We start from the raw sequence: 26,897 nt of genomic DNA on the forward strand, positions 1-26,897 counted from the left end.
CTGAGGACGCGCGTGGAGTGAACACGAGGTGCAGCGCGCGGAAAAGCATCTCCGCTACAGATTGAGTTTTGCCCGCGCGACCACCGGACTGGACGGCTGCGGTCGGAGTAGGCGCCGTGTCTGACTCGGAGGTAAAACTGAGCGACGGGAGAATTGCGTAGAGCTGGTTGATGAAATCTGTCAGGTCAATGTCTAGGGCTTCTCCTGTGAGTCAGCGGTATTAGCATCATATCGGTCGTCTCATGCCATGGAAATTTACCTTGCCCGGAGAGAAGCTCGAAGGCAGTGACGATGCACAAGAGCTCATGCTGTGCTCCGCTCGTGTCTGACAGATTGTGATCCGGCCCGCCCAATTCAGTCGGCTCCGGCTCTCGGGAAAGTAAGCCTTTTAGCACCTGCATCAGATCCTTGAAAAAATCGATGTTTACGAGATGAGAAAATTTGGATATGCCTTGAAGCGCCGCTGGTAGTAGAGGTGTGGGGTGTGGGTGCTTGAGTATCCGAAAGTATAACACGAAAAGCAATTTCAGAGTTTCAGTTTGCTGGAAATCAGACGTGAGAGTGGGCTGAGCATCGGATGAATACAGAACATACTGTGACAGCTCGTTCTTCCTTATCAACCTCAGCCTCTGCATCGCGCATCTCCTTTTGGATCTCCTTTCGTTCCTTCAGAGCCTTCTTTGCTTTCTTGCTCAAGTGTGGCCGATCGCTTTTCTTACCATTTGACCGATTTTTTGCGTTAGATTTCCCGCTCTGCTCCTTATCGGCCCTCGTTTCGGATGCACGCACCCCTAGCTCTGATTTGAGGCGGAGGTATAGGAGACCGGATAATGCATGAGGGTGAACATTGAATTTACGCTCCTTAATCATGCGATTCAACAGGCGAACAATTTCAAGTGAGGCCTCGCCAGTGTTGTCAGCTTTGAAAACCTTAATGAACGAGTCCAAACACAAATCGGACATCTACACACGTATAGCATGAGCTGAGTTTGGGACCAAATTGACAAATTTCTACTACCTTATCCCAGGATTTTCGACTTAGGTATGCGACAATGGAACCCATGAGGTTAGTTCGGAAATTGAAATGTGTCGTCTCTACGAGTAGAGTACACATGCAATGCAGTGCCGTCTCAGCCAGCTCGCTCTTCGCTGACATCTCAGTGAGAAACTAGTGTGCGCGCAGGAGACAGTCGTACCTTTAACCTCGGCCTCGAGCACCCGAAGATAGGACTGATACACGCTGACTAGCCCTTGCTCCCAATCTCTGGTGCGTTGCACCATCTGGCTTACCTTTTCAGTTTTTTCCTTATCGGTGAGGGCACGTATACGATAGCCAGGAATGATGTCTTTGAATACCGCCAATTGGGACAGGAGTGTCAATTTGCGGATAAGAATGTCGTTTGAAATTGGTTCAGGATGAGAAGGCGTCGAAATTGAAGATAATGAAAATGTATGCAGACGCCGCAGAAGACCCAACTGCACCAATTTCAGTGCATGAAATCAAATTTGTACGGACTAAAACACATACGCTATTTTCAGGGTCTGATACAATCTCTTGGCAAAGGCCAGCAATCTGTTCTTTCGCGCCTTGTATCCGGGCCTTGCGCGACTTGTTAGCAATAACATCGACTACCGCCGGTCGCCCAAAGCGTGCACCTGTTGCTACATCTTCTACCCTGTGAGGCGGCTGTTCCTCCTCAGATTCATCGTTCTCGCTGTCCTGGCTTTCTTCCTCGTGCCCGAGAAACACCTTCATGTCGCTCTTCTGGATCCGGCCATCCGCCAACTTAATTGGAAGGCGTTCAATACCTCTATCTTTATCAGATTCAGGTTCCCAGGACGACCTTCGTTTACGCGGAAGAGCTTCATACGGCATCTCCTCGTCCGATTCAGGCCTGAATCTCGGCTTTTGTCTTGCAGCATGAGAAGAGGTGATAACAGACGAGGATGAGGTCGCTACAGAGTTTGCTTCGTCATCGTCACTGAAGTCTTCGATACCAGAACTCCAAGAGTCGTTCTCATCATGCGAGTCCACAGAGGGCAGGTCGTCTTTAGCACTGACGCGAACAGGCTTGTGCATGCGGTGCAATCGCTCCGTCTCCTTTTTGCTCCTACGAAATTAGGCAACGTTTCATAGTAAAGCGAACTCTGCTCACCTTGCAATGCCTTTCGCGTCCAAAGTACGAAGAAAAGTAACGGCGCCTCCAAATTCCTCGAGCATATCAAGGTCTTCTTCTAACAAGTCTACATCTTCACCGAGAGAGGGTATAGAGATAACTTCTCTATCTGCTGCCCTCTCCTTTCCTTTGCCCTTGGACGGTTGCTCTTTGCGATGCTCGCCATCATTTCCGACTTTGCGTTTTTTTGACGGTGGCTGCAGATATAAAGCTAATCTGTATATACCCAAAGCATGAGTGAGACAATAAACCTACATGCACCGGCTGTGAAGGTCTTTTTCGATTAGCTTTGAGGGCCATTATAGAATAGCGAACGGTGATCTAGCGACCTAGCCCGGTAAGTAGGCTGTTTTCGCCATTGACCAATGAGCGCGCGATCTGTTCACACTCTCACGGTCACGCGCCTACTCAACGCGTCGCGTCGCGCTTGCGGCGCATTTGGCCTGAGCCACCACTGCCACGGCTGCATTATTCAAAGGTTCACCCCAGCCCGCCATGTCAGATCCAACTTCTACTATCCATGTTTTAAAACCCCATCATCTTAGCCTTCTAAGGCTTATTGTGATGATCTTGCAAGCTGAAAGCCCGCGACTGATGTTTGGCCCGATACCGTCCGATTTCTTGCTTCACGTCTACCGTATCGTTCTGTACGAGATCTCGGAGGTAAGTGGGTTTTGATTCCATACCAGAATCATTAAAATAAGTACCTTAGGTCTCAAAACCACGTAACTTCGCTGAGCTCGTCACTGAGATTGCGAAGGGTCCAATGGCGGATCAACCGGGCCCACAAAAGTTCCGCCGTGACCTTGCTGTTGAAGTGGGCGCTGTATCTAACATAATCTTCTCATCTAACCAGTTTTAGCCTTTTATTCTGCAAAAACCAGAACAGCTGTCCCAGTTCTTTAGAGGTTGGTTTTGGAGTGCTACTTCCTATTTGTGCTGAATATGGTGGCTAGGTGTGCCTAAACTCTTCCTTGAGAAAGATGAGGAGGAGGTGAGAATCATAAACCCGTGTTATGGAACGAACATCTGAAATGCCTGTAGGATCATATTCGATTTGTGAGTTTGTCTGAACATCAATATTCCCTCACGCGTCGAGTTTGATCCGTCTCTCGTTTCAATTTTCGTTTAGACTCGCCGTTCCTTGTTTGGTTATTTTTGCAGACGGTGCTTCTTCAGTTTTGTTAAACTATCATTTACCGGTCGCGCAAAACTTCAAAAGGACTATGGGATGTGGCTCTTGCAGAACATCGGAGAAGTTGCTTCCAATGTCTCGGATAATTACCATAATTTCAAGAGGGATAGACTGACAAATGGTGCTCGTGCTCGTAAATTCCGAGATTGCTTCACGCTTACCCAGCCATCAGACTATCAAATATACAAGACTCACGCCGATAAAAGGCCGTTTGCCACAACTGATGCTTTCGCAGCGTATGTCAATGCTTAGCTTTAGTCCGCTTCTATCTTTGACACAAAAGAACGCTCACAGCTACGAGAAAGGATTGGCCGTTGGTGACGAGAGCACTGCAACCGAGAATCTGCGGAGGTTCTTTGAGCAACATTTTCATGAAGAGAACGATTCGTTTGTGTATTCAACTATTCCACAAATTATCTCTAATCCATGTACAGGGGCCTTCGACAGCATGCATTGTTGAATCTTGCGCGAAAACATTATATGAGTCACGAGTACACGGCCTGTCGGAAGGTGATGGTATCCTAATAGATCAAAGACAAACGTTTTTAAAGCCGCATTGCACTACTTTTGCAGTTCTTACAAGAAGCAATTGGTGTTGCCCGTACTGGCAATGACAAGCTTACCCTGCAGCATTGCATGAGGTTTGTGGGTTGTACGCTTTCATTGAAGTCTAGTGAGCTTGACCGCTTGCAGTATGCTGCACCGCCTTCCTCCCACTGAGCGTGGTCAAAAACCGATTCTCAACGACATTCAACCCGATCTGCATCCGCTCGAAGTTTTATACGACGTACAGAAATTAGTGCAAATCGGTAATGTGCGTTATCAGCTAAGCGTATTTTGACTGTCACATGGAAGCCGCTCTGTTGTAGCAACAACCCCTATCGGCGTCTTTCGAAAAGGTTTTTCAGGCAATCGGTTTGTATGACCATTGGATCGATATACAACACGGTTCATTTGTGGAATCGGAGCAATGGGGACAACATGCTGTGCAGAGTATTGTGTGGGCTATGCACGGTCAGACAGCCAGTATAAACAGGCATAGCATATTCATTGACGCATTGTAGGGAGTACTCGGCTCTCGCACATAGAAGAGAACGTTGTCACTGCTTTCACAACAGTCGGCGGCGATGATAACAATCGTGTTGTCGTCACGCTTCACCGAGCATACTACGTGAGTGAAGAATCATTCTTTCGGTATACTTTTTGTTCATCCCTGCCTCATGATTATAGCGAGCTCGTCAGGGCAAATATCGGGACGCTATCGCAATTCTTCTCGATCCTGATGTTTGGCGAGGCCTTAGCATTGTCCACTATAATATGTGGGCCAGTGAAATCTGGCATATCCTCGTTCTTCGTGCCAGCCGTCGGTGAGTTTCACATCGATACTTTTCCATAATCGTGAACCCATCGGACTCGCAGTCGTCAAGAGCGCCAGTTCGCAGAATTTCTGAAGCAACGACGTCCACATGGTTCCTATAAGCCAAGAGAATACTGGTTCTGGTCACAAATGTCTCTAGGTTCCATGATTCGTGACCCTCTGTATGAGGTCATGCAAATGCGGGTTAGTGCAATGTGTTGCTCGCGTGGCGTTCTCCTCTAACTTCTTCAACTTCTAATCCAGGGAATTGATCAAGGACATGCATGGATCGAGTCACTGCTTACTGCCTTATGGCATGCGGAGTTCCAGAATCGCTATAGTTTGTATAGGATTGCCATCATCTTGCTGGCTGATATTGGCCTCGAATTTGGCATGACAAAGTGGTGTCGGCGAATCATCGATGAGATCATGCCTCAAGTGCGATGATACTATCCTGCCGTTTCCTGGCCGCTGGCTCATTATGCATAAATACTGCAGGTAATTGATGGAAGTGAGTTAGAGCAAAGAGCATTGGCGTGTTTCGTCTTGGCAAGATGTATCATTGCCGCGGGGGATTCATCGCGTTAGTCTCTCTCACAATGTCCGACCCCATGATTAATATTCCTCCTACAGCTGAAGCATTGAGGGAATGCTTGCCCTATCTCAAGATCGCTGAGAAAGATTACAACACGCTTGAGATATTTCGTTCACTTCAAGACGTCCAATTCCTTATATCAGTGGTGTACCACAACCTCGGAATGACCAAGGAAAGGGATGAAGCAGCAGCACGTCAACTCAAGACTGAAGAGGAAGGTAAGAAGGCCGCAGCCATCGTATTGGAAGATTGGGTCATAGACGTGTTAGAGATTGTTGGTGATGTAGGAGCCGCTCTTGCGAGTAGATAGCATGATACGCATTCCTCTGTACCTCAAAATTTGATATCTGTAGTTACCAGATATCTGAAAGTTCCCGTCATCCACTTCAAGATCTGAGCTGAATTTGATACTGTAGTAGAGTAGGAGGCCCGCATGGTATTTGGATGGCTCATCCTCGTGCCATTCTGCTGGGACACCGTCCTCGATTGTGCCCGTTGAGATCGTATGCTCCATTCATTTGTACAACATGACGAAAAATCAAAAATACAAGAGGAATCATTCTGAGTGGAGATTTGATTAGAAGAAGGGGAATATTGGAAGATCAACCACAGTATCTTAATCAGAGAAAGCCAATCCACTCAGCCTCCACGCTATCATTTTTTGCACCCAGGCAATTCGCGCGATGGCAGCTATGACTATATTCCGCAACCAATATAAATTCACTGGGATAAATCCAAGGAACCAGGTGGTCTTATCTGGTATGGTCAACACCCAGAGAAGCCCCTGAACCGAACGGATCACAGTCATAGCTCGTTCGCGCCGCACAATGGCCCACTGTTGTAAGGGAGCGTCGGCTGCAGAATCACTTGTGTCTTCGTTCTTGAGGTATGCAGCAACGACAGACCCGAGCGAAATCGCGTCGCGGATACCAAGATTCATGCCCTGACCCCCCACTGGAGGATGAATATGGGCAGCGTCGCCAAGAAGGATGACCACACCGCCGCGTCCTGCAGGAGATGGGTCCCCAGGCGTGACTGGAACGTGCGTGAAGAAGGTGTCTGCTAAGGCTGAATGGGTCCTAAATCGCGATGCCCAGATCGTTTTGGAGATAATAGCAGGCGTAGAAAATAGACCGGTTCCCCATGCATCAAGAAGGGACTGAACATATTCTGTGGATGGGGAAGGCGGGGGAACTCCGAGTGAGGACGGAATACCGGCCGCTATGCGATACACCTCTTTCTCCGGATAATCTGGTGCCGGTGGTAAGCGGACACACAGACATCCATTATCAGGGGACAATGCGAACACTAATCCGTCGGTGACGGGACGGACTGGCTCTGTAAAGGTCACGTCGGCGATAATCATCTGGGTGAACGTAGTCGCTCCTTCCCCGGTATCCTCGCCATCCAGGCCAGTGAAGCCAACATGAGTTACTTGGCGCACCTGTAGAGATAGTCTGAATCCTTCTGCAGAGCCGGATTAAGGAGACGTCAGCATACCATAGATCGCGCGCCGTCAGCACCGATTACGCAGCGTGTCTGCAGGATTTCTCCGCCCTCGAAATATACATCGGTGACTTGTGCATCTCTCTCGTTCCTCTTTAAGTTGATCGCAGTGTATGGACGCAGAACCGTTACCCCACGATCGCGAAGTGTCCTTTCTAAAATTTGTTCAGTGACTGTTTGGGTATTTATGAGAGCCATGGGGAATTTGGTGTAGGGCGCCAACTTGTCAAAACGACTGTTGCGATAGAATTTGCCACCGTTTAGGAATCCTACAGAAGACACACTCCTTCCTGATTCAACCACGGGTTGAGCGCAGCCGATACGATTGAGAGCCTTCAATTAAGTAAACATAACATCTATTAGTCACTGTCCCCTCATAAGCACACGAAGTTACCTCAAGTGTTGCCGCATGGATGACGATCGCGCGGGAGGCATTTATACCTTGCTGCAAACGATCCACTATCACAATATTGGAACATCCTTGGTTGAGGAGGGATAGCGCACAGGTAAGGCCTGTAGGACCTGCGCCAACAATGAGAACGTCCGCACTTTGGGGTAGCGCCATTCAGGGGGATCAAAGCACCGGGATGCGAAGAGCTTTCGGAGACCTGGGGCGCATATCATTAAGTACTCATCGGAATGCGTCACGGTGGAGTTAGTAGGAAACTGTCCGGGTCAATCCGCATCACTAGGGGCACTGCAGCGTGGCACCTTACTGCTTGGCCTGCGACAGCGCTGACCGTTTGACATCTCCGTGCCACGATGCACACCAGATGAAGCAGAAGGATACCCGTAGAGAGATGGAAGAGCGGGTGAGTAAAGTACACTCGGTCTGGGTTCAGGGATCACAAGGAGGCTGGCAGCAGCTTGCCAATATCAATCATCACAGGCTAATATTTATGTAGTGGCTGGTTTCCTTGGACGCGCGAAGCCACAAGCGCAGCAACGCGTCTGGATCCGCGCGCCCACCGAATCCAGGACCAGTGGCATCTCGCATCAGCTTTGGCTCGGCCGGGTCCGTGAGTTCTTCCCTGCACCGCATAAGTATTGTAGGATGAAGCCTTGTAGAGACAGTGCAAATGCATCATGCTTTGGCCATCAAATGATTTTTCTTTACGTGATCTCAGACATCATTGACTTCTGGTCGGAAAGCCTCAGTCAGTAGAGGTCATACGCAAAAATGAAGGATTGGTGCATACATGAACACCTACGCATTCACTCTTATTTTGTTGACCATGTAGATGAAGATATGGGGATCATCGCTGAGCGCATTAAACCGAGGGATTATTGTACAAGGATAAAGCCGTAGTGCCCCAGTTCGATCAGCAATATTTCCCAAGATATAATTGTATGTCTGTATACATCACATGACCGTGATCTCATCACACGTCTCCAGCGACTCGAGAGAGCTCGAGAGTCGAGATAGTGCGGTCGGCGCGCGGTGTATCTTTTCCTTTCATCTAATCGCATCTGTGCCCGGATCATTTCACCATGGTATTGACAACACACGCGAATATCAATGATCTGGTTTACGAAGTTCTTGTGATATTCTGGAGGACAGTCTTAAACATATTTCTTCGCGAGATTAGACCAAGAGGTGCCTTTAACATTCCTCGCGATGGGCCGGTCATATTCGTAGCCGCTCCGCATCATAACCAAGCACGTATCATTTTTCCTCATTTCTCAATGTGGTATTGACATGTCGAATAGTTCGTTGACCTCTTGCTCGGACTGGAAGTCCACAGGGAAACAAGCCGCAAGGTCTCGTTCTTGGTGGCCGCCCATAGCATGAAGCGAAAGTTTGTTGGCTTCTTTGCGAGGATGATGCTGAGCAGTATGCATCCCACCTCTCAAAATAACAAATTATTCACCGTTTTTGCTAGTACCTGTCGCCCGAGCAGTAGATGGCGCAAAACCTGGTACTGGGAAAATATCAATATCTGAACACGATCCTTGTCTAGTAATCGGACATGGCACTCGATTTTTGCAAGAGCTCAGTCCCAATATGCGAATAATGCTTCCCAGATCCGTCAACTCAGCTATTGCTGAGGTCGTTGAAATTATGTCTGATACTCAGTTACGTATCAGGAAAAGATTCGGCGGAGAAAGCGGCAAAGTCGCGCCCACTATCATGGAGAAGCTGAAGGAGCTCCATGCTCAATGTGTGCCTGGTTTCGAGTTCAAACTGATGCCTCATGTTAATCAACAAGACATGTATCATCATGTCTATGAACGACTTACTCAGGGAGGCTGCATTGGTATCTTCCCGGAAGGTGGCAGTGCCGGAAAGCTGGTGACTCGTATAGTTTTAACTAATTATTGATCCTTATAGGTGGCAGTCACGATCGCACCGATCTCCTCCCGCTAAAAGCGGGAGTCTCGCTAATGGCTCTGGGCGCTATGGCTTCCAACCCACATTTGAAGGTCAAGATTGTTCCTGTTGGGCTGTCTTACTTTCATCCTCACAGATTTCGTTCCCGTGTGGTCGTGGAATTTGGCGCAGCACTTGATGTTCCACCTGAGTTGGTGGAGATGTTTAAGGAAGGGGGTACTCAAAAGCGACAAGCTGTGGGCCAGCTTCTCGACTATATCTACGATGCACTGAAGATAATAACGATTAGGGCTCCAGACTACGATACTTTGATGGTAAGTCCCCGTTAGTCAGGTGAGCAAATCTACTGAACAGATTCGAAAGCTATGTCAAGCCGCCCGTAGACTGTATGAACCCCTTGGGCAGCATCTTACATTAGGGCAAGTGGTGGAATTGAATCGGCGCTTTCTGGAGGGGTATCTTCACTTTGAGAACGAGCCGAAGGTTCAAAAGCTGCGGGACGATGTCCTCAGATACAATCGTATGGTCCAAGACCTTGGATTGCGTGACCACCAAGTTTGTGACCAATTGTATCAGTGATTCCCTTTCTTTGACAGCTCCTTCGCAGGTTTCTCGAGCTGAAAAAGCGAGCTGGCAAACGTTAGGGCTTCTACTGTATAGATTCAGTCTTCTCATGATGTGGGCTACCCTGGCATTGCCTGGTGTCATTCTCAATGCCCCTATTTTCTTGTCTGCGTCTATCATGTCACGGCAGAAAGCCAGAGGTGAGTCGCTCGTAGATTCATGACAATCTACAATATTCTCTGCTCCATCCAGAGGCGCTTGCCGCCTCAACTGTCAAGATTGCTGGCCGGGATGTTTTGGCCACATGGAAGATATTAATATCTTTGGGTCTTACGCCTATACTGTACGGATTCTACGCAGCCGTTGCTGCTATGCTTGCAATTAAAGCGAATGCGCCATTTTGGTGGAGATTTTGGACACCATTCCTCACTATGTTTATCCTTCCGTGCATCGCGTATGCAGCGTTGAAATTCGGCGAAGCTGGCCTGGATGTTTTCAGGTGGGTTGTGCCGAAAGAACTAGGTGGTTTATGCTTATTGCTCCTAGATCCTTGAGACCACTTGTTGTCACACTTATTCCCGGACAGTCGCGTTCGTTGGAACAGCTCAAGATCATGCGCGAGAAGGTGTCCAATGAGCTCGCAGAAGTTGTCCGCGAATTTGGACCATTATTATACGACGATTTCGATGAAGTAATCGCCATTTTTCTGTCAGTTACTATTGACCAACATTGAATTCCCAGAATCAAGTATTAGTACCTGCCTCTAGTCCTCCACCTTCAACTGGGAGGCCAGGCATTTGGCGTCGAATTAGTGGTACGGGCGGAATAGATGCACAGGGCCATTTGCTCGTTCATCCTATGGTACGTTTCACTTTTCATATTATTATGGTAGATCGCCGATGTCGTCAGAAGGCCTGGCTAGATGAGCGACTTTTTGGGTGGAGCAAGAGTGTATCCCATTGGACAAGTATATCTGGGACGCCGCGCGAAGGTATCAGCAGCTCATCATCGGTTGACGAGTTTGACGATGAAGACGAAGGTGATTATGATCAAATACTTGGCTACCTTGAGACCTATAAGTCGTGGGGAAATAAGAGGATACGCAGTCAAAGGACGTCCTACGCGGATTTCCAGACTTTGCGCGCGGATGCGATCGCTGCGTTGGTTTTGAGTGGAAAATCATCTATCCCAGTGGAAGGTCTTCGTCATCGGAAATGAATCATCCTTCGTGCTAGGGCACTCGTATATTAGACTGCTAGAATGTTCTTTTTTTGTTTTGTTTTGATATAGCCATATTCACCACTGCCTCTCGCGATTTGTTGATAAACAAGACTTCATATTTCTATCGAACAATGAAGGTGCAGGTGTTCGAGGTTTGTCAAAGACTCCTCGACCCGGTGAATGGATGAATTCGGAAATCACGCACTTGCCGCTCATTCAGGCGCCCGTTACTCTAGGAACATCAGGAGACCTTCGAGATTTGTGATTCCCGCGTGTTGTCCGACGATGAGTGCAACTAGTATCCCTTGTCAAAGCAGCCTTTGTCCTAATGGGCACCCTCCATCGCGTCTCGAATGTCCAACATGCCACAAGTCAGTAGTCGGGTTTCAGGCTGCGCCCGTCGAGCTGACTGCTTCCAGGTTAGGGATCAAAGGTTCATTTTTCTGTGGACAAGAATGTTTCAAAGCTGGCTGTGGGTAGTCCAATTCTCTGTCAGTCGGCAACGCATCTAAGAGCCTTGAACATACCCATAGGGGTAAACATTTCTCAAGTACAACTCGGATTGCCGGAGCTGATTATGTTGTAGAAAACACACAAATTGATACATGATATTGCGACGCCTCGTCGACCTCTCCTTGACGATCCTAACATCAATAGAGGTATTCTACCTCCATTCGATCATGCTTCTTTCTCAACTGACTGTAAACTCTGTAGATGGATCATTCAATCCTTTCGGAAATTTTAGATTTACAGGTACACTCCGCCCGGTGTATCCACTATCCCCGAAAAGACAAGTCCCAGATCACATCCAATTGCCTGACTACGTTGAAGATGGTATGACGCTTACGAAACTGTTTCGAGAGGTGAAAACCACTCTGTGAGCCCATCTTGATCATTTTTCTTCTAGGCATCCCAATATCGGAGCACAGACGAGCCGGTCAGCCACCAAGGATATTGAGCCCTGAGGAGCAGGAAAAGATGCGGACTGTTTGTAGGGTAAGTGTTACCTTCTTGTGTAATGCCCCACCAAGGCAATCCTATCCAATTCACCTACTCGTCTGACCACTCCGTTATCAGCTAGCTCGGGAGGTATTGGATATCGCAGCATCGCACGTACGACCCGGAATCACGACCGATGAGATTGACGAGATAGTGCACGTCGAGACAATAAAGCGGAACGCATATCCGTCACCTCTTAATTACCGTGGATTTCCGAAGTCTGTCTGCACGTATGTATCCCTGCACATAACTATGCCTATGATGTTGATATGACCCGTATAAGGTCCATTAATGAGGTAATCTGCCATGGTATTCCAGATAAACGTAAATTGCAAGAAGGCGATATCATCAATATTGGTAAGTAGACATTATTTGAGTAGTGCATTGAAAGCTGACCTCTTGCAGATGTGACACTCTATTATGATGGTTCGTGACGATTTTCACGCCAGCATTCCCCATATGAATCCCTATCGACAGGATTCCATGGGGATCTTAATGAGACATATCCCGTCGGGAAGATTGACGATGATTCCATGAAGCTTATTCGAACTACACGTCAGGCGCTTGATGCGGCAATAAAACTCTGCAAGCCAGGTGCGCTGTTCCGTGACCTCGGAAAAACAATGTGCGTATATTTCTCACTCCTTCCCAGTCGTTTCCTACATCCTACGCTGACGTATCCTTTGGGGATTCCCAGCGAGCCCATTGTTCGTGCGAATGGATGTGCTGTTGTTCGAACGTACTGCGGACACGGCATCAATGACCTCTTCCACTGTGCGCCCAACGTGCCGCATTATGCCAAGAATAAGTCTGTTGGCACGATGAAGCCTGGCATGGTACGCCCTTTCCGAGATAGTCACATGTAAATAAATTTTATCGACGACGTGGTATAGGCATTCACAATTGAACCGGTAAGATAGTTCCATTCCATAGTGTTGGCCCTGGCTTACTGTCATTGTTCTGTAGATGGTAAACCTAGGCTCCAACTGGGATCTGACACACTGGCCAGATGACTGGACTGCGGCTACACTGGATGGGAAGCGCAGTGCACAATTTGAGGAAACTCTACTGTAAGGACATTTAGTACCTGAAGCTCCAGCGGAGTTTAAGATAATCCACAGGATCACCGAAACTGGTGTAGAAGTTCTTACTGCAGGACAAAGACGAGCAGATCTATATGATTAGGATACGCTCACTTTGGTATTCATGCTGCATCATCATCTGACATTAATGAGATCGAGTATTGTACAGTTGCTGCCGGTGTAAAATGGAGCACAACCAGCAGACAGTGTTGCACGAGACAAGTGTATAAAAATGATGAACATGATAGCTAGTGATCATCGTGGTCCCGGTTTTCCTCAATCTCATGATTGAGATTTTCGGTGGCATCCCTGAAGTTTTCTTGTCTATCCAATTCGCTCAGTCGCGTGACAGGAACAGTATCCTTCAGGCTAGCTCTCCTGGATCGCGATCCGGTGCGTGCACGGAATTGCAGACCTTCTGTATCTGTTGCTTCTGCGCCACTTGTCATCGCGAGAGAAGGGAGGGAACTAGCACCACTTCGAAGTTTCTGCAGATTTGCGTACGAACTTTGCTGGCTCCGAGGGCGGCTTCGAGACGACGTACTGGGACCTTCGAGATACCCCAGCACATTGTCATAGTCGCCCTCATCGTCAGATGCCTCCGGGGTAACTGCTCTGCTGACGTCCTGGCTACGTGATCCTGACCACGCACTGGTTCCTCGCGATGCACTACGGCTCCAACCAAACAAACGTTCGTCTAGCCACGTCTGGACTCGACGTGAGTAAACCTGTTTGTTGGTTAGAGCCGATGAGTACTTACCATCGGATGTACTAATAAATTTCCTTGTGCGTCGATACCACCTGTGCCGCTTTTACGTCGCCAAATTCCAGGCTGACCCGATGACGGGGGAACACTAGCGGAAGGCACTAGTATTCGACGCTAACGGCGGAAGTTGTCAATTCGCCTGTCATTAATCCCGAAAAAAAGTATCCACCTGGTCGAAGTCATCGTATAGCTTGGGTCCAAACTCGTTAATCACCTCCGCAAGTTCATTCGAGACCTTCGCGCGCATTGCTTTGAGCTGGTCTAGCGAACGCGACTGGCCTGGCGCCAGCGTAACTACCAAAGGTCTTAGAGATCTGACTCAACAGGCCTGTTCAATGAGTATTATGCTGAAAATATGCGTTTCACTAACTTGAGAACGTCCATTCCGGCTTCGCCGAACTTCAACGCAGCGTATCCGACGAATGGAAGAGTCAATATGACCAAGATTGGTGTCCAAATCTTCCACGCGAGAGGCACATTGGCCCTGATGGAAACGACGGTAGCAAGAAATGCGTAGAAGATACAAAGAATGGGGGTAAAACCAAGGGAGATGAGTATCTTCCATGTGGCCAATACGTCTCTTCCGGCCAATTTCACCGTGGACGCAGCTAGAGCCTCTGGGAGCGACTCATAAATAGCACTCAGAAAGCAGTTCAACGCATATTCGCACCTTTTGCCTTTTGCCGTGAAATGATAGATGCGGCGAGAAAGATGGGACCATTGAGAATTACGCCCGGAAGGGCTAGTATCGTCCATACTATCAACAAGCCTAGTCTATAGGCTAAAAGGCCGAGCGTTTTCCAGCTTGCTTTCTGAGCGTGAGGAACCTGTGGGATATTGTCAAATTTAGCGAGACGAGAGTTTTTTAAAGCTACAAACTTGATGATCACGCAAACCAAGGTCCCGTACCATGCGATTGTACTTGAGCACATCTGCACGAAGCTTTCTTACTTTTGGCTCGTCCTTGAAGTGCAGATATCCTTCGAGAAATCGGCGGTTCAGTTCAACTACTTGACCTAGAGTGAGGTGCTGCCCGGGTGTCTTGTACAATCGTCGCGCCGCTTGACACAGCTACAATACGGGATCGAGATATTCAGTACATGTGAGATAAATGTAAATATCATCACACGCTCACCATCAGTACGTCATAATCCGGCGCCCTTATAGTGACAGTCTTCAGCGCATCGTAGATGTAATCCAACAATTTGCCGACGGCCTGTCGTTTTTGCGCTCCACCCTCTTTGAACATTTGTAAAAGGTCTTCAGGCACATCAAGGGCAGTGCCAAACTCAACGACTGCACGAGAACGGAACCGATGTGGATGGAAGTAGGACAATCCTACGGGTACAATTTTTACCTTGACATTAGGGTCATTTGCCATTGCCCCCAATGCCATAAGCGATACGCCGGCTTTTAGAGGAAGAAGATCGGTACGGTCGTGACTGCCTCCTAAGGAGAATCGTCAGGAGCCCCAGATTGCTACATACCGGCAGAAACATACCCTCCGGGAAAATACCAATACAACCCGCTTCCGTAAGACATTTGTAGACATAATGGTACATTTCCTGTTGATCAACATGAGGCATTTTCTTGAAGTCCAGGCCTGATTTGCCTCCAGACCGAAGCTCCTTGAGTTTTTCACGGATGCGTGCAGTGCCCTTGCCGCTGTCACCACCAAATTCCTTCTTAATCCGTAGTTGCGTATCCGAAAGCACTTCAACAACTTCGGCGACAGCCGAATTGACAGAATTTGGTAGCATAATTTGCATTTTCGGTGAAAATTCTTCGAGGAATTTAGTTCCGTGACCAATAACCAAACAAGCATCATCGTCCGACAAGGATATTTGTCCTGTACCAGATTTGGCATCATCTGCAGCGCGAACGACGGGTACTACATGCGGGCGTAGATGAATTGGGAGGTGTCAGTCAAAAAAAATGAGTTACATACTGCTTGACATCATGCTAGCAAAGAACCCTATGGCTTTTCTCTTCATGCTTTTGGCTGCGATAAGAAATTGAACTTTTCTTCGAGTCTCGCGGTGCACTTCGAGGCTGAGGAGTAGGGGGTCAAGGAACTGACCTCACGGCAGTCAGTACCTCTATGTAAGATCTGAAGAAGATGTACGTGCTTGATTATGGTGAGGAGCTGCTACAAATATGACAGGACCCTCACGAGGAATGTGAAAGGCGCCTCTTGGTCGAATTTCGCGGAAGAATATGTTGACTACTGTTCGCCAGAAGAGTAATGCGGCCTCGTAGACGAGGTCCTTCGACATCGGTAATGCATCTTTTTGAGCCGCCATATAGATACAAACGAGAGAAATAGTCGTCACAGTCAGTTACAGTAGTCGTGAGAGAAAGCTGTCTAGATAATAGGAGAGGAAAGCCAGCCAGAGCAATATGCAGGGCGCAGGCTTGGCACTTAGGCGCCGAGTCAGTCCAGATCGCACGTCATGACACATGTTTATAGGTAAGTAGATGACTAGTCTAGTATTAGTACGACTGCACATACATTTATATTCAAAGTCAGTACACTCGGTAGTACTCAGTGGGTATATATGTGGTGTGTTCTTACATTGGCCCATTAATCTAATGACAACAGTATACACAGCAGATCCAGCGGCCTCTAAGTCACCAGCCACACTCAACCTGGCGCACCTCGTGCCAGCGTTGACGAGGTCGACCGTCCGTGTGACGAGCTATTACTTATGATGCTCGACCGATATTGAAAGAGGTCGTGCAATCGGGATAGCTTCTCTTGTTGACCTTCTGGCAAGTCGGAGGCGCTAGATCGTGGTGGTGAGCGCGGTGACAGCTCTCCTCGGGTAGGCGAAATAGGGACAGTATGATTCGTGTCCACGACTGTAGTACATATACCGCTTAAACCAAGAATGTCATCTATGTTCAATTGGCACGCACCCGGACTGAAACTCGTGGTCCGTTCACGGCCATTAGATTCTAATTCTGCCAAGGTCGTTTAACTTCAGCATCGGCTCAAGTATAAATCCGACCTACTGGAAAGCGTATTGGCAACTGCGACTGTTCGCTCCTCATCTTCCGCGGCTCGACTTGCCAGCGCCCTCGTGATGTATTTCCGGAAAGCGGGACCTGTCGATTCCAGCATCTTGTCTACCTTTGATTTCTTGTGCGGGTAGGCCTTCAAGTATTGATGCAGTTCTGTGATGCCTTCTTTATGCATTGCTCCGGTGGTCTCGCTCGAGATATGCTGAATTATGACGTTCAGCTGATCGTCAGGATCAGGCTCTTCTGTGGGCATGGACATGCCCGGACCGTGACCATTTGTTGATGACACGCTCTGGCTTCTAGCATGACTTGACGATGATTGAGGTCGACGATCTGACGTTGCAGAAGATGACGTTCCCTGAGGAGAAATCGGCCGACTGAAAGCAGGGGATGATTGCCGGGTACCCTCCTCTCGTGCCGATCCATTACCTCGCACAGGGACGTCTGCGGCTGTTCGCGTTGATGAGTTAAGAATTCGGTATACGTATGGGTAGACGATAGTTGCGGAGGGATCGTCAAAAGATGCGGAGAGCAGATCATAAACCTCATCGCCATGATGTGCTAACATATGGACAAGATCAAGATACTTCGCATTGGAAGACGAGACGATCAACTTACCTACTACATGTTGAATAATCACCTTGATGGTTCTGAGTGGCATGTCACCACATGGAACTTTATTCGTGGCCCTTGCACGCCATTCGTTCGGCGGTACTGTTTGCAAAAAATGCTCGACGGCAGGAAAGAGTTCCACAGGGTCCAGAAGCTGGTTCTCAAGGTCTTGTGGGATGTTCCTCGCCAACTTCCAGACACACTTGAGTATCAATTCGGCAACTTTCGCCTCCTGCGACTCATGCGACGTCCCATTGGCCGGGAATGGTTTAACGATCTGCAATAACAAGGCGAACAGGGCGCTACCGTGCAGAAAATAAGTGAATACTGACATAACCAGCGAGATGAGTTAAAAAGTTCGTACATACCGGAAAATAGACATCCGCCGACCCGTGGCGAACAATCGCAGGATGATCATGTTAATGAACCTTGATAAATCTTTTACTTTATTGTCTGAGCTGTTGTCCGTTTGAAGAAGACGCAGAGTCAATTCTTCAAGCAACGACGTTAAAATGTCAACTGTCAAAGACTCCGCAAGGAATACATGATCGCAGAAAGCGTTCAGAGTTTGGATGAGATGCTTGGCCAAACGGAAGTTCTCGGGTATAGTGATCTCGTCTAGTCTCTCGAAAACGTGAGCCATCTGAAGCGTGATGGTTTCAACAAGGCCTTCAGTGTGTTCAGCAAGCTCTTGGTAGGCGGGAGACGACGGTCCCACTTCAGGACCGACTTCTAGCACTTTTTGAATCTTTTTAAGGGCATCGACGCTGCGTGATGAATCATTGCTGAGAATGCTTGAAATCACAACTGTAATATCGCCTGCCGCACGTGAAGACTCGGGCTCTTCCATAGCATCTGGATGTATCAAGAAACGATCACTGCCGTTGACTTGATGAGATGCCAAAGTGGGACCAGTCCCATCAGCTATCGACGACAACGGAATGGGGTGAACATGCTGGAGGTCGTTCAAACGAGATCGGGGTGGTCCTAGCTTGGAAGGCAGAAGGCTTTTTGGACGACCGATTCCAGTAGGAGACGATGGGCCAGGCAGCTGTGATACACCTGCGACCCTAGCAGTCCTAGCCGGAGACGTTGGTCGAGCACCATGCGAAGGCGCTGGGGAGGCAGGTCGAACTGTGGGGGACGGTGATACGGGTCGACCGATGCGCGAGGGACCGGCGACAGACGGGCTCCCTGCTCGAGGAATTCCACCTAATCTAGAAGTGGGACCTGGAGCAGGAGACCCAGACCTCGGGATACCCATTGCTAACCGGGAAGCATGAGTAGCGACAGGTGCAACGTCTCCTTTATCAGGACTACCTACACCAGGCACACGTCGCAGACGTTCCTCCAGCTGTGTCTTATCCTTCGGAGAGAGATGTCCCACGTATGACCAAATTGAATCTCCGACAAGAATATAACCCTCACTGCCATTCTCCGTTACATCACTGTGAAATATAACTGCCGCGCTATCACTCACCTGAGAACACCCAATGCAGACTTCCTAACTTGAGGGTCTTTGTCGGAGATCATAGCGGCGACCATTGGGAAAGCTTTAGCCGGTTCACAAGAACCTATTCCAAATCGTTTTAACAAACCAACTAGTTCGTCCAACGTCCCTTGACGAGTCTTCGCCACTTTCGATTTTAGTCCATATTCAAGGAGAAGCTGGAATACTCGGCTGAAAGCATAAACCTTGGACAGTGATTGAACAATATGCGATACACGAGTCCGCACAGGCTCTCGCGCGTCACCAAGCTGGGATAACATGTTAATCACGCCCATTCGCCTCCTTACAATCGAAGACCCACCTTGTATACCACCGTTGGGATGAAGCACAGGGCCTCCGCGTCTGTAAGCTGGAAATCTACACTCTGGAAGAACGCTAGGACTGTTGCAACGACCTCAAGACACTTCTGGACTAGATTTGATTGAGGTTCATGCACTTTGATAGAAGTGTACTTCAATGCTAGATCAGAATTTGCCAAACCAACTGCTTGCAGCTCTTCGAGCGTATACCCTGGTTTCCCATCGCTCGCTTGTACTCCGGAATAAAATTCATGCAGTACGTTCAAGCCAGAGACGTGATCATTCACGGCATTATGGTCGTGACTGAAAAGGAGAGCGAGTACTTCTTTAGAGGCGTGGGGCTCCATCTGATGTTGAAGAAGCTCTGCAAGGTCCTTCCTCGTCGGGCCAGCTTCATTGATCCATTTCTGTGCGTCCTTAGACAGACGCACCCGTTTGGCATCCATGTTACCAACAACGAATGGAAGGGGTTCAGGTGTAGCTGATGGTTGTGCGACCTTAGCAAGCCCAGTGACTGGTCCGGGACGCTTCAACCCAGTGCCGAGTTTGCTTGGAAGCCGGGATGAACCAGCCTCAACAGGCGTTTCTGATCGTGACTCGGGCCGAGCCGTGGCAGTACCTTGTGGTAGTCTACGCCGTACGCCAGCTAGCTTTGAGGGTGCAGCCTTTGATGCTACTTCGGGTAGAAGTTCATCTGTTGAATGGGGAGATGGCGGCGCCACTCCCTTGCTATTAGTTCCTTTGGGGGCAGATGGCATCTTGGATGGCGCAGTAGACGCATCCCTCGGCCCCGGTTCTACTTGCCCAGGCGTGGCTGCCCGCGCAGCTTGTATTATCGGAACGATGGCTGCTTTTGTCGCCGATTTGAGCGAAGAAGTCTGATGCATGACATAATCATAACCAGCGGACGCGACAAGAGTGGGCAATAACATCTGTGCAGCTTTCCTGACATCACCGTTGCGATCATCCAAGCAAGCAAGAACGGGCCCAACCCAGCTAGATATATCCAGACCAGTGTGCGTGCCGTGTTCTTTGAACCAATCAGCAAGCCAGTTCAATAAAGACGCTCTCTGCAAAGGATTGGATGACTCCAACGCTGTGGCAAAGCCGCTGACCATTGAATCCACAACTTCGCATGCATTTGCAATTGCCGTCAGAGTTTGTAAAGCTGCTGCGCGGATGGGTGCCTTTTGATCCGACAACACAGTCGCGACCGGAAGGGCATATAGCCGTGTGTATTTCTCAAACGGTCTTCCCATTCCTGTCGCAACGCGGGCAACGATGTCTAATGCTAGGGCTTGCACAACCTTGTTGGTATCTGTCACTCGTGCTTTGAGAACTTGTCCTATTTCGCCTACGGGTTACAGAAATGACTTCTCAAACCGGCGATGTCATGAAGGATAGTACGCACCCATAGTGGGTTTGAGCCGTTTATTTGCACCCTGGTCTAGTAGAGATTGCAAAGCTTCAAGTCCTTCCTTCTTTGTTTTCCAGGCATCACTTTTGGCATCGGTGAGGATTGTGGTGCCTTTGAGCAACCCGTCGAGCTCGACTCGTGGGAACAAGTCGTCCAATGCGTCAGCAGATGTACCATTAGCACCTTTGCCTGGTGCACTGACAAAAACCTGAGCTACATCTGCCGAAGTCCTCGACGGTTCCGGCGCTGCCGTAGCCTCTACTTTGTCGAACTCGGTATATATAGTGTTCAAAAGTTGAGGATTTAGGTCCTCAAGGAGATCCTTTATAGCTGTATCTAGATGTGAGCAAAAGACTATCGGCGTCTGTCACTACTTACAAGATCCAGCAAACAGCTTCACCGTTACGAGTGTTCTAGTCGCACTGGTACGCACAGCAGCATTCGAGTTCCTCAATGCGCCCTTGAGGAATTCAATAAGACTCCGCAACGACAGTCCCGCGATGCCGAACTCAGTTAATGCTTGGTCAAGCCAAGTGACGGCATCCGCTAGGACTTTAGGCGCCTTCTGCTTCAAAAGAGGGTCGTATGCTGGAATATACCAGAAGTAAGCGGCTGCCCACTCGCTGGGGTAGGAAAGAGTTCATACCATGACCCAATACAAATTGAAGTGAAGTCTTCTCCGCGAACATAAGAAGCACCTCCCCAGCTGGCTTTTTTAATTTCGGATCTCCCAATTTCTCGATGAGATGAGGAATGCAAAGTGCTACCGACGATCTACCAAACGATGGACAATGCTCGGCTAGAATGTTGAGGATGCCGTACAGCTTGGCCGATACCTAACAGGTTCTTCAGGACTGACTGGTTATATGCTCTCAACTCACAACTCTCACCTGAAAGTTTTTCTCTCCCCACCCTTTTTTGCCTAGGAATCGGACCACCACTTCCGCATCCAGACCAGGGGCAGCACCTTCTACCCAGCCTGTCATCTCTTCAAGAGCGGCTAATCTAGTCTTCCAGTTCGAATCTGCCAAATCTGTGAAGTAATTTCCTGGTATAACCTCCGCTGCCAAGGCCTCCGCATCTTCAGGCGTATGTTTGAACTTGAATGTATCCAATGCACCTGGCTGTGATGGTGGTGTAGCCTTCACGGGCTTCGAACCTGCTGGACCCGGAGGCTTCTTGGGAGCAACTGTAGTAGACGGCGCGGAACCTCCTGGTGACGATGCACTTGCATCTGCAGTAGGCGCTTTCTTGGCCTATGGGAAACTCAGTGATGGCGCAAATGGAAGATCGGAGGCATACGTACCAACAGTCGCGCTGGAGGCTTCTTCAATGGTTTACTCTCAGTTACCTCAAGATCCTCCTCAATCTGAGCCGTCACTGAACTCGCGGTTTTCAACGCTTCTGGTTTCTTCACGGCTGTGGATGCTTTCTTTGGTGGCTCTTTTGTCGCCGGCAGGGGAGCCTTCGGAGCGGCACCAGCGCCAGCCCTAACTTTGATCGTGGCTTTTTCGTACGCCTCCTTGACTTTAGCCTTCCGGACATCCGCGAGACCTTCCATTAAAGCATTCAAAGGTCTCTCCCCCACCATCTTCATCAACGTTCCGAGACAATTAGCGGCCTCGTTGCGAGCTCCTTCAAACGAATCCTCGAGAAGAGCTGCCAGACTCTCTGAAACCGATTTCATCTGCTGTGGAGGTACAGCAATAGTGGAAGAGGAAAGACATCGGGCGAAAAATTTGAGCGTGCCTTCTTTGACTTGAGGATTCTTCGAATTCAGAGCCGGGAGGATATCCGACAATACGTCAGGCAACGTAGTCTATAAAGATCCCGGTGAGCTCATCGCACAGAGCGCAGAGGAGACGGAATGTAATACCGTCATGAATACAGCATCTAACGCATTTCCTATGATATCTGTGACATTCGTCTTTCTTTCCTTGAGCCTTTCTATCATGGGAGGTATGACACCCTCCCTGTACCTCCCGAAATTGGTCATCATTCCCTTGGAAAGCGCCTCTATACAACCGGCCGCAACCATGACACAATTTATATTCGCATCCTTCTGCACGCAAGTGGCTAAGGACTTGGCGATATCGCCAAGCTCAGGCGCCTCTTTGATACGAGGTGTGGCATTTAATAGAGTGAGTAGATCATCTAGCACCTCTTTGCGCTCCTTCCACTTTGATGAGGTAAGAGATGATTGAAGGTTCTGCGGCAGTTTCGCTATGATGTTGACCTCCTCTGCGAACATACGCGGATCTGGTGGAGCTGCGTCTGCATATCAGCCCAAGTAGCTGAAGGGTATGTGGCAACAATGCACTTACCTTCTTCAACGGCAGCGACGCTCTCGCTAGCATCGCCCATTGCAGCATCGGAATCTGCTTCCCTTGCGGCAGCCCGCGTCGTGCGCTCTGGTCTCACACTCCCCTTCCCTTTCCCGTCTTTTTCCATCCCTTCGAAGGCCTCCTTCAGTTCCTTTACCTGAACTGGCTTCAAATCAGCCAACCAAGGCTCGATGCCAGAACCAATATACTGATAAAGAGTATGAGTCAGTTGAGTCCCTTCTGATCGTACGTTCTTATCAGTATGGGCAAAAATCTTCGGCAACGTCTTGAGGACGGGGGCCGGTTGTATTACAGAAGTGCCGAAAACCCTGTATGCAGGATTTGGTCAAGCAGGGAAGATGTTTGGTGAGCACGGAAATGCTGACCGAACCATTTCCTTCAGAGCAGTAACACAACCTGCCACAACTTTAGGCTGCTTGGCCACTAAACCTGGTATAATACCATCCTAGTAGACTGTGAATCAGTGGGCACGAGGGATTGGAGTCATGCGTACCACCACGCCTGTACCATTATTCTCAACCTCCACAAACTGCAGGACAAGTTCGATTGCCTGTGTCCTAGTCCCTGCACGCGCCGATCCGAAACATTTATCCACCAAAGCAGGGACGATAACCTCTCTTGTCCGTGCCGCATTCTCACCAGCGAATTTGACAAAGGCGATTGCGCACTCAACACCCTTTTCTTGTGCCACAGCATTCGCGTCCGTGACTGCCTTCTTCAACAAGTCCGGATTATTGATATATGGCTTGAAAGCGGGATCGGAATCGGATGCCGTCGTCTGGAATGTCTTGACCAAAGTCTCGTATGCGCTGACTCGGGCCTTCCAGTTCTTGTGGCCTAGTCTGTCGAGCACTGGGATGGCGTTGAAATCCTCCTCTTTAGGAGGATCGTCCATGATGAGTCAAGTCAACAAGAGGAGAGGCCACGCCCTATAGCAGTACGACTCGAGAGAATTCGCTTCCTAGCATGCTGCCCGATCCGAGGCTTCAACGCGAGTCGGTCACAGAGGTCACGTGTGACGTGTCTTGAGTGCGCCGACTCGAATTCCGACTTCCGAGTCGCGACTGGCCGAAGCAAGTCCAGTTTCAGCAGCAATCTGCATCCGAAGTCTCTACCTAGACTCATCCTCTCTATTTTTCTTATGGAGCTTATTTGCACCGATCGATGTTCTGTCAGCTTGAGATAGGATCACAACACGCTCAGATGGTATATGCAGTCGTCGTCCATTACGAAACGATAAAACATTGTCATCAACGGCTCCCTAGGCAACCCCATGACCTAAACACCGCAAACCGTTTGAAGCTTGAAGCTTAAATCCAGGCTTTAGATTTTGGACTTCGGACCCGCCCATGTCACCTCGGATCTCGAGTCGCAACAAGTTCATGTGTGTTATACCATAGGGACGTACATTTGATGCCACAAACCAGAGACCTGATGGGCCAATACTCAGCACAATTATTCCCATGCATCTTCTGAGACGATTGTTCACGCAAAGAGGCGGCATACTGGATTCCTTGCTGTTCGATATGTATTGCAACCGGTACACCGACACTAGTGAGAACAGGCCACTGGGGCGCATCTAATGGCAGCGGAGATATCATAGTCATGAATAGCTCGAGGATAGGAAGATACATGATTGTAGGCAATGAATATCATTAGTGGTAGTATTTTTATAATCCTAAGCAGCGGGAGCCTTTAGGTGTCGGAAAGTGCAGGTTACATGGATACATACGTGCTAGAAATGAATAAGCTATGCGATGCATCAAGTTGCAGTGTCAGGGACGAGCGAATAATGTAGATAAGTGGGAACAAGAGATACTCTATGCAACGACTAGGATTAATATAGCATAAGTCAAAAGCGGGTGAACGAAGCACAACAGCGATGAGCGGAATATACACAGCAAATGAACGATTAGGCGCGTAGCAAGAATTAAAGTACGAACGATGCGTAATGTTGGTAGGGATTCTAGAATAAGATAAAGTCGCACGGGAATGAGGTACCCGGTTGTAGGCTTCGCTCCTTCCGAGGAGATCGACGCGCGCACAGTTTTGGAAACAGCCACATCGGGCGGGATCTTTTCTGTGACCCACTGCAAGACGTCCATTTATCGTCGTGGGTCGCGCTCGAGCTTGAAGGCAATGCGATTATCACCAGCAGCCTTAAAAAGCTGACGGAAGTGCGTGGGTCCGAGGATTTCTGTAAGTGTTGCTTCATGAGAGTGTACCCATTCGACAGGGGGCAACGCCCGTATCGTCCTCTCCAAACCTACTCCTGGTACCTGCTCCTCCTTGACAAGAACGATCATGCCAGTCAGAAGGCACTGGAGGAGATGCAAGAGATCTCCAATAGCAGGGACCGTATGACGCATGCCGGGGAAAAGTGCACTGTGGAAGACCATTTCCCATTGCACGCGTCTCTCTCGCGAAAAGAAGGAAGAGGCATTTGCGGGAATCTGCAAGCGCAAATTGGGACTGCGGGGAAGGCCATTCGCTGAACGATATGGCGACGGGCATTCGATATCGAGCAGGAGGCGAGGATCCAAGGGTGTTACATCTCGCCATCCTAGATTCTGGACCAACTGCGTCCGGATAGATAGCATCCAACGACGCGCCCGCGCATAGTTGGTGCCGAGTGCCTCAGCAGTGGTGAGAGGAATTCCTGTACGCCGCGCCCATTCGTCCATCTGGGCAATGTCATTGCTGAATACGAGCTGCGGAGGAGCGTTGGGCATTATACGGGTCGCCCTGGGTGCTCTGAGTAGAGGCGGACGCCGGAGGTGTCGAGGAACGTTGAGGACTGGCATGAAGGAGTTCGCCACATTTCTAGTGTCTAGACGGATATATATGTGTGAGGGAATACTTACGGCGAGGGGAGGTACAGACGCCTGGCGTCCTCCAGCACGTAGCAATGTGTATCAGGGATTAGTGGGGGAGACAGCCACGTTTTAGAGAGAGCAATGAGGGATCAGCGCGAGGAAACGTCTCCTGTGAAGACCTCAGCGGAAGGAAGAGGAGGAGAGAAACATAATTTCTCGCGCCTTTTTGAAGAAGGACGGGCGTTGCGCCAAAGCGACCAAAATTGGGCCTGGCGATCGCAACGGGGGCGGCCTCATTGGGAGCGACGTTCCGACGCGGCAAAGACACGAAACGTGTTTCGATGAGCAAAGCATACTGTTTTTGCATATATCTGCATCGAGATTGGGCCAGAAAGAGACTTGTTCCCGGCATCCTCCCACGCCCACTCGCCCTAAGCCTGGTGGTTTTACTCCGATCTTCCCATCCTGGGCCAACTTTGGGGTAAATATCACTGGCATGATCACTGCGCATGTCACCAGATATGTACGTCACAAATTGATTGGCTTTGTCCTCTACCAACCCCGGCTTTTCTACTGTCCACTTTGCAGAAACAGGTCTTCAAGTGAGCTGAGCAGGTCACTGTCGGGTCTCTCACGGCGCGGCACACAGTTCTGGCACAAGCATGCTCGCAGCCGGCTCACTTCCGACGAGCGCGCCGAATATACGTAATTCTGTCATTTTTTTCTCGTCGCGCCCGCAGTCTAATGGCCTTCGACATGGCAACCGATTGCAGAATTTGTCACTCGGTCAGGTTACACCCGCTTACAAGACATACCATATTAGGAAATAAACATACTATACCTGTCAGACGCGCCCTCCGAGCCCGAGCGCGCGCGGCGGGATGGCCGCTTGTGCATATTTAGCTGCCCGGGCCTGTCGACGTTGCCAAAGAAATATCCGCAGTCTAAAACTTTACCTCAGTACGTCCTGCTAAGAATAAACCGGTCAACATCGTTTGTAGGACGTCATGACTGGACGTTTGAATGTTTTGACGCATCCATCGCGTTCGCGGCCGTTACGGTGGGAGCCACAGGAAGTAC

At 49.2% G+C, this 26,897-nt stretch overlaps 6 protein-coding genes across 6 annotated transcripts; 3 read left to right on the forward strand and 3 right to left on the reverse strand.

The window, feature by feature from the left end:
* Window positions 1-2,672: 2,672 nt before the first annotated feature.
* Window positions 2,673-5,634, forward strand: FIBRA_01149 (uncharacterized protein; the record flags this gene model as incomplete). Its single annotated transcript, XM_012323027.1, has 17 exons — window positions 2,673-2,840; window positions 2,890-2,994; window positions 3,040-3,085; window positions 3,134-3,171; window positions 3,222-3,236; window positions 3,310-3,608; window positions 3,667-3,759; window positions 3,807-3,882; window positions 3,946-4,013; window positions 4,066-4,186; window positions 4,242-4,386; window positions 4,437-4,543; window positions 4,603-4,739; window positions 4,792-4,933; window positions 4,994-5,167; window positions 5,228-5,312; window positions 5,363-5,634. 17 exons carry the CDS (start codon window positions 2,673-2,675, stop codon window positions 5,632-5,634), a joined length of 2,091 nt encoding a protein of 696 aa, XP_012178417.1.
* Window positions 5,635-5,940: 306 nt separating this feature from the next.
* Window positions 5,941-7,395, reverse strand: FIBRA_01150 (uncharacterized protein; the record flags this gene model as incomplete). The annotated part of the gene is made up of 3 exons (XM_012323028.1): window positions 5,941-6,768; window positions 6,825-7,163; window positions 7,225-7,395. The coding sequence occupies 3 exons, from the start codon at window positions 7,393-7,395 to the stop codon at window positions 5,941-5,943; spliced, it is 1,338 nt and encodes a 445-aa protein (XP_012178418.1).
* Window positions 7,396-8,618: 1,223 nt separating this feature from the next.
* Window positions 8,619-10,944, forward strand: FIBRA_01151 (uncharacterized protein; the record flags this gene model as incomplete). The annotated part of the gene is made up of 9 exons (XM_012323029.1): window positions 8,619-8,664; window positions 8,714-9,103; window positions 9,163-9,476; window positions 9,526-9,717; window positions 9,770-9,926; window positions 9,979-10,225; window positions 10,273-10,434; window positions 10,494-10,587; window positions 10,636-10,944. The coding sequence occupies 9 exons, from the start codon at window positions 8,619-8,621 to the stop codon at window positions 10,942-10,944; spliced, it is 1,911 nt and encodes a 636-aa protein (XP_012178419.1).
* A 365-nt stretch (window positions 10,945-11,309) lies between these two features.
* Window positions 11,310-13,131, forward strand: FIBRA_01152 (uncharacterized protein; the record flags this gene model as incomplete). The annotated part of the gene is made up of 13 exons (XM_012323030.1): window positions 11,310-11,318; window positions 11,372-11,482; window positions 11,534-11,606; window positions 11,662-11,781; window positions 11,855-11,943; window positions 12,025-12,176; window positions 12,230-12,303; window positions 12,352-12,372; window positions 12,424-12,571; window positions 12,644-12,782; window positions 12,840-12,857; window positions 12,913-13,016; window positions 13,068-13,131. 13 exons carry the CDS (start codon window positions 11,310-11,312, stop codon window positions 13,129-13,131), a joined length of 1,122 nt encoding a protein of 373 aa, XP_012178420.1.
* Window positions 13,132-13,276: 145 nt separating this feature from the next.
* On the reverse strand, window positions 13,277-23,896 carry FIBRA_01153 (uncharacterized protein; the record flags this gene model as incomplete). Its single annotated transcript, XM_012323031.1, has 26 exons — window positions 13,277-13,735; window positions 13,789-13,908; window positions 13,964-14,108; window positions 14,165-14,411; window positions 14,465-14,621; window positions 14,674-14,865; window positions 14,930-15,243; window positions 15,296-15,685; window positions 15,743-15,796; window positions 16,453-16,656; window positions 16,714-16,758; window positions 16,810-17,379; window positions 17,437-17,732; window positions 17,799-18,857; window positions 18,911-19,188; window positions 19,242-20,593; window positions 20,651-20,986; window positions 21,035-21,244; window positions 21,303-21,492; window positions 21,547-21,912; window positions 21,963-22,475; window positions 22,533-22,924; window positions 22,981-23,188; window positions 23,231-23,309; window positions 23,367-23,446; window positions 23,495-23,896. The coding sequence occupies 26 exons, from the start codon at window positions 23,894-23,896 to the stop codon at window positions 13,277-13,279; spliced, it is 8,658 nt and encodes a 2,885-aa protein (XP_012178421.1).
* A 1,210-nt stretch (window positions 23,897-25,106) lies between these two features.
* On the reverse strand, window positions 25,107-25,805 carry FIBRA_01154 (uncharacterized protein; the record flags this gene model as incomplete). Its single annotated transcript, XM_012323032.1, has 1 exon — window positions 25,107-25,805. One exon carries the CDS (start codon window positions 25,803-25,805, stop codon window positions 25,107-25,109), a length of 699 nt encoding a protein of 232 aa, XP_012178422.1.
* Window positions 25,806-26,897: the final 1,092 nt, after the last annotated feature.

The sequence above is a fragment of the Fibroporia radiculosa genome (assembly GCF_000313525.1).
Source record: "Fibroporia radiculosa TFFH 294 genomic supercontigs, scaffold504, whole genome shotgun sequence".
Taxonomy (NCBI): Eukaryota; Fungi; Basidiomycota; class Agaricomycetes; order Polyporales; family Fibroporiaceae; genus Fibroporia; species Fibroporia radiculosa.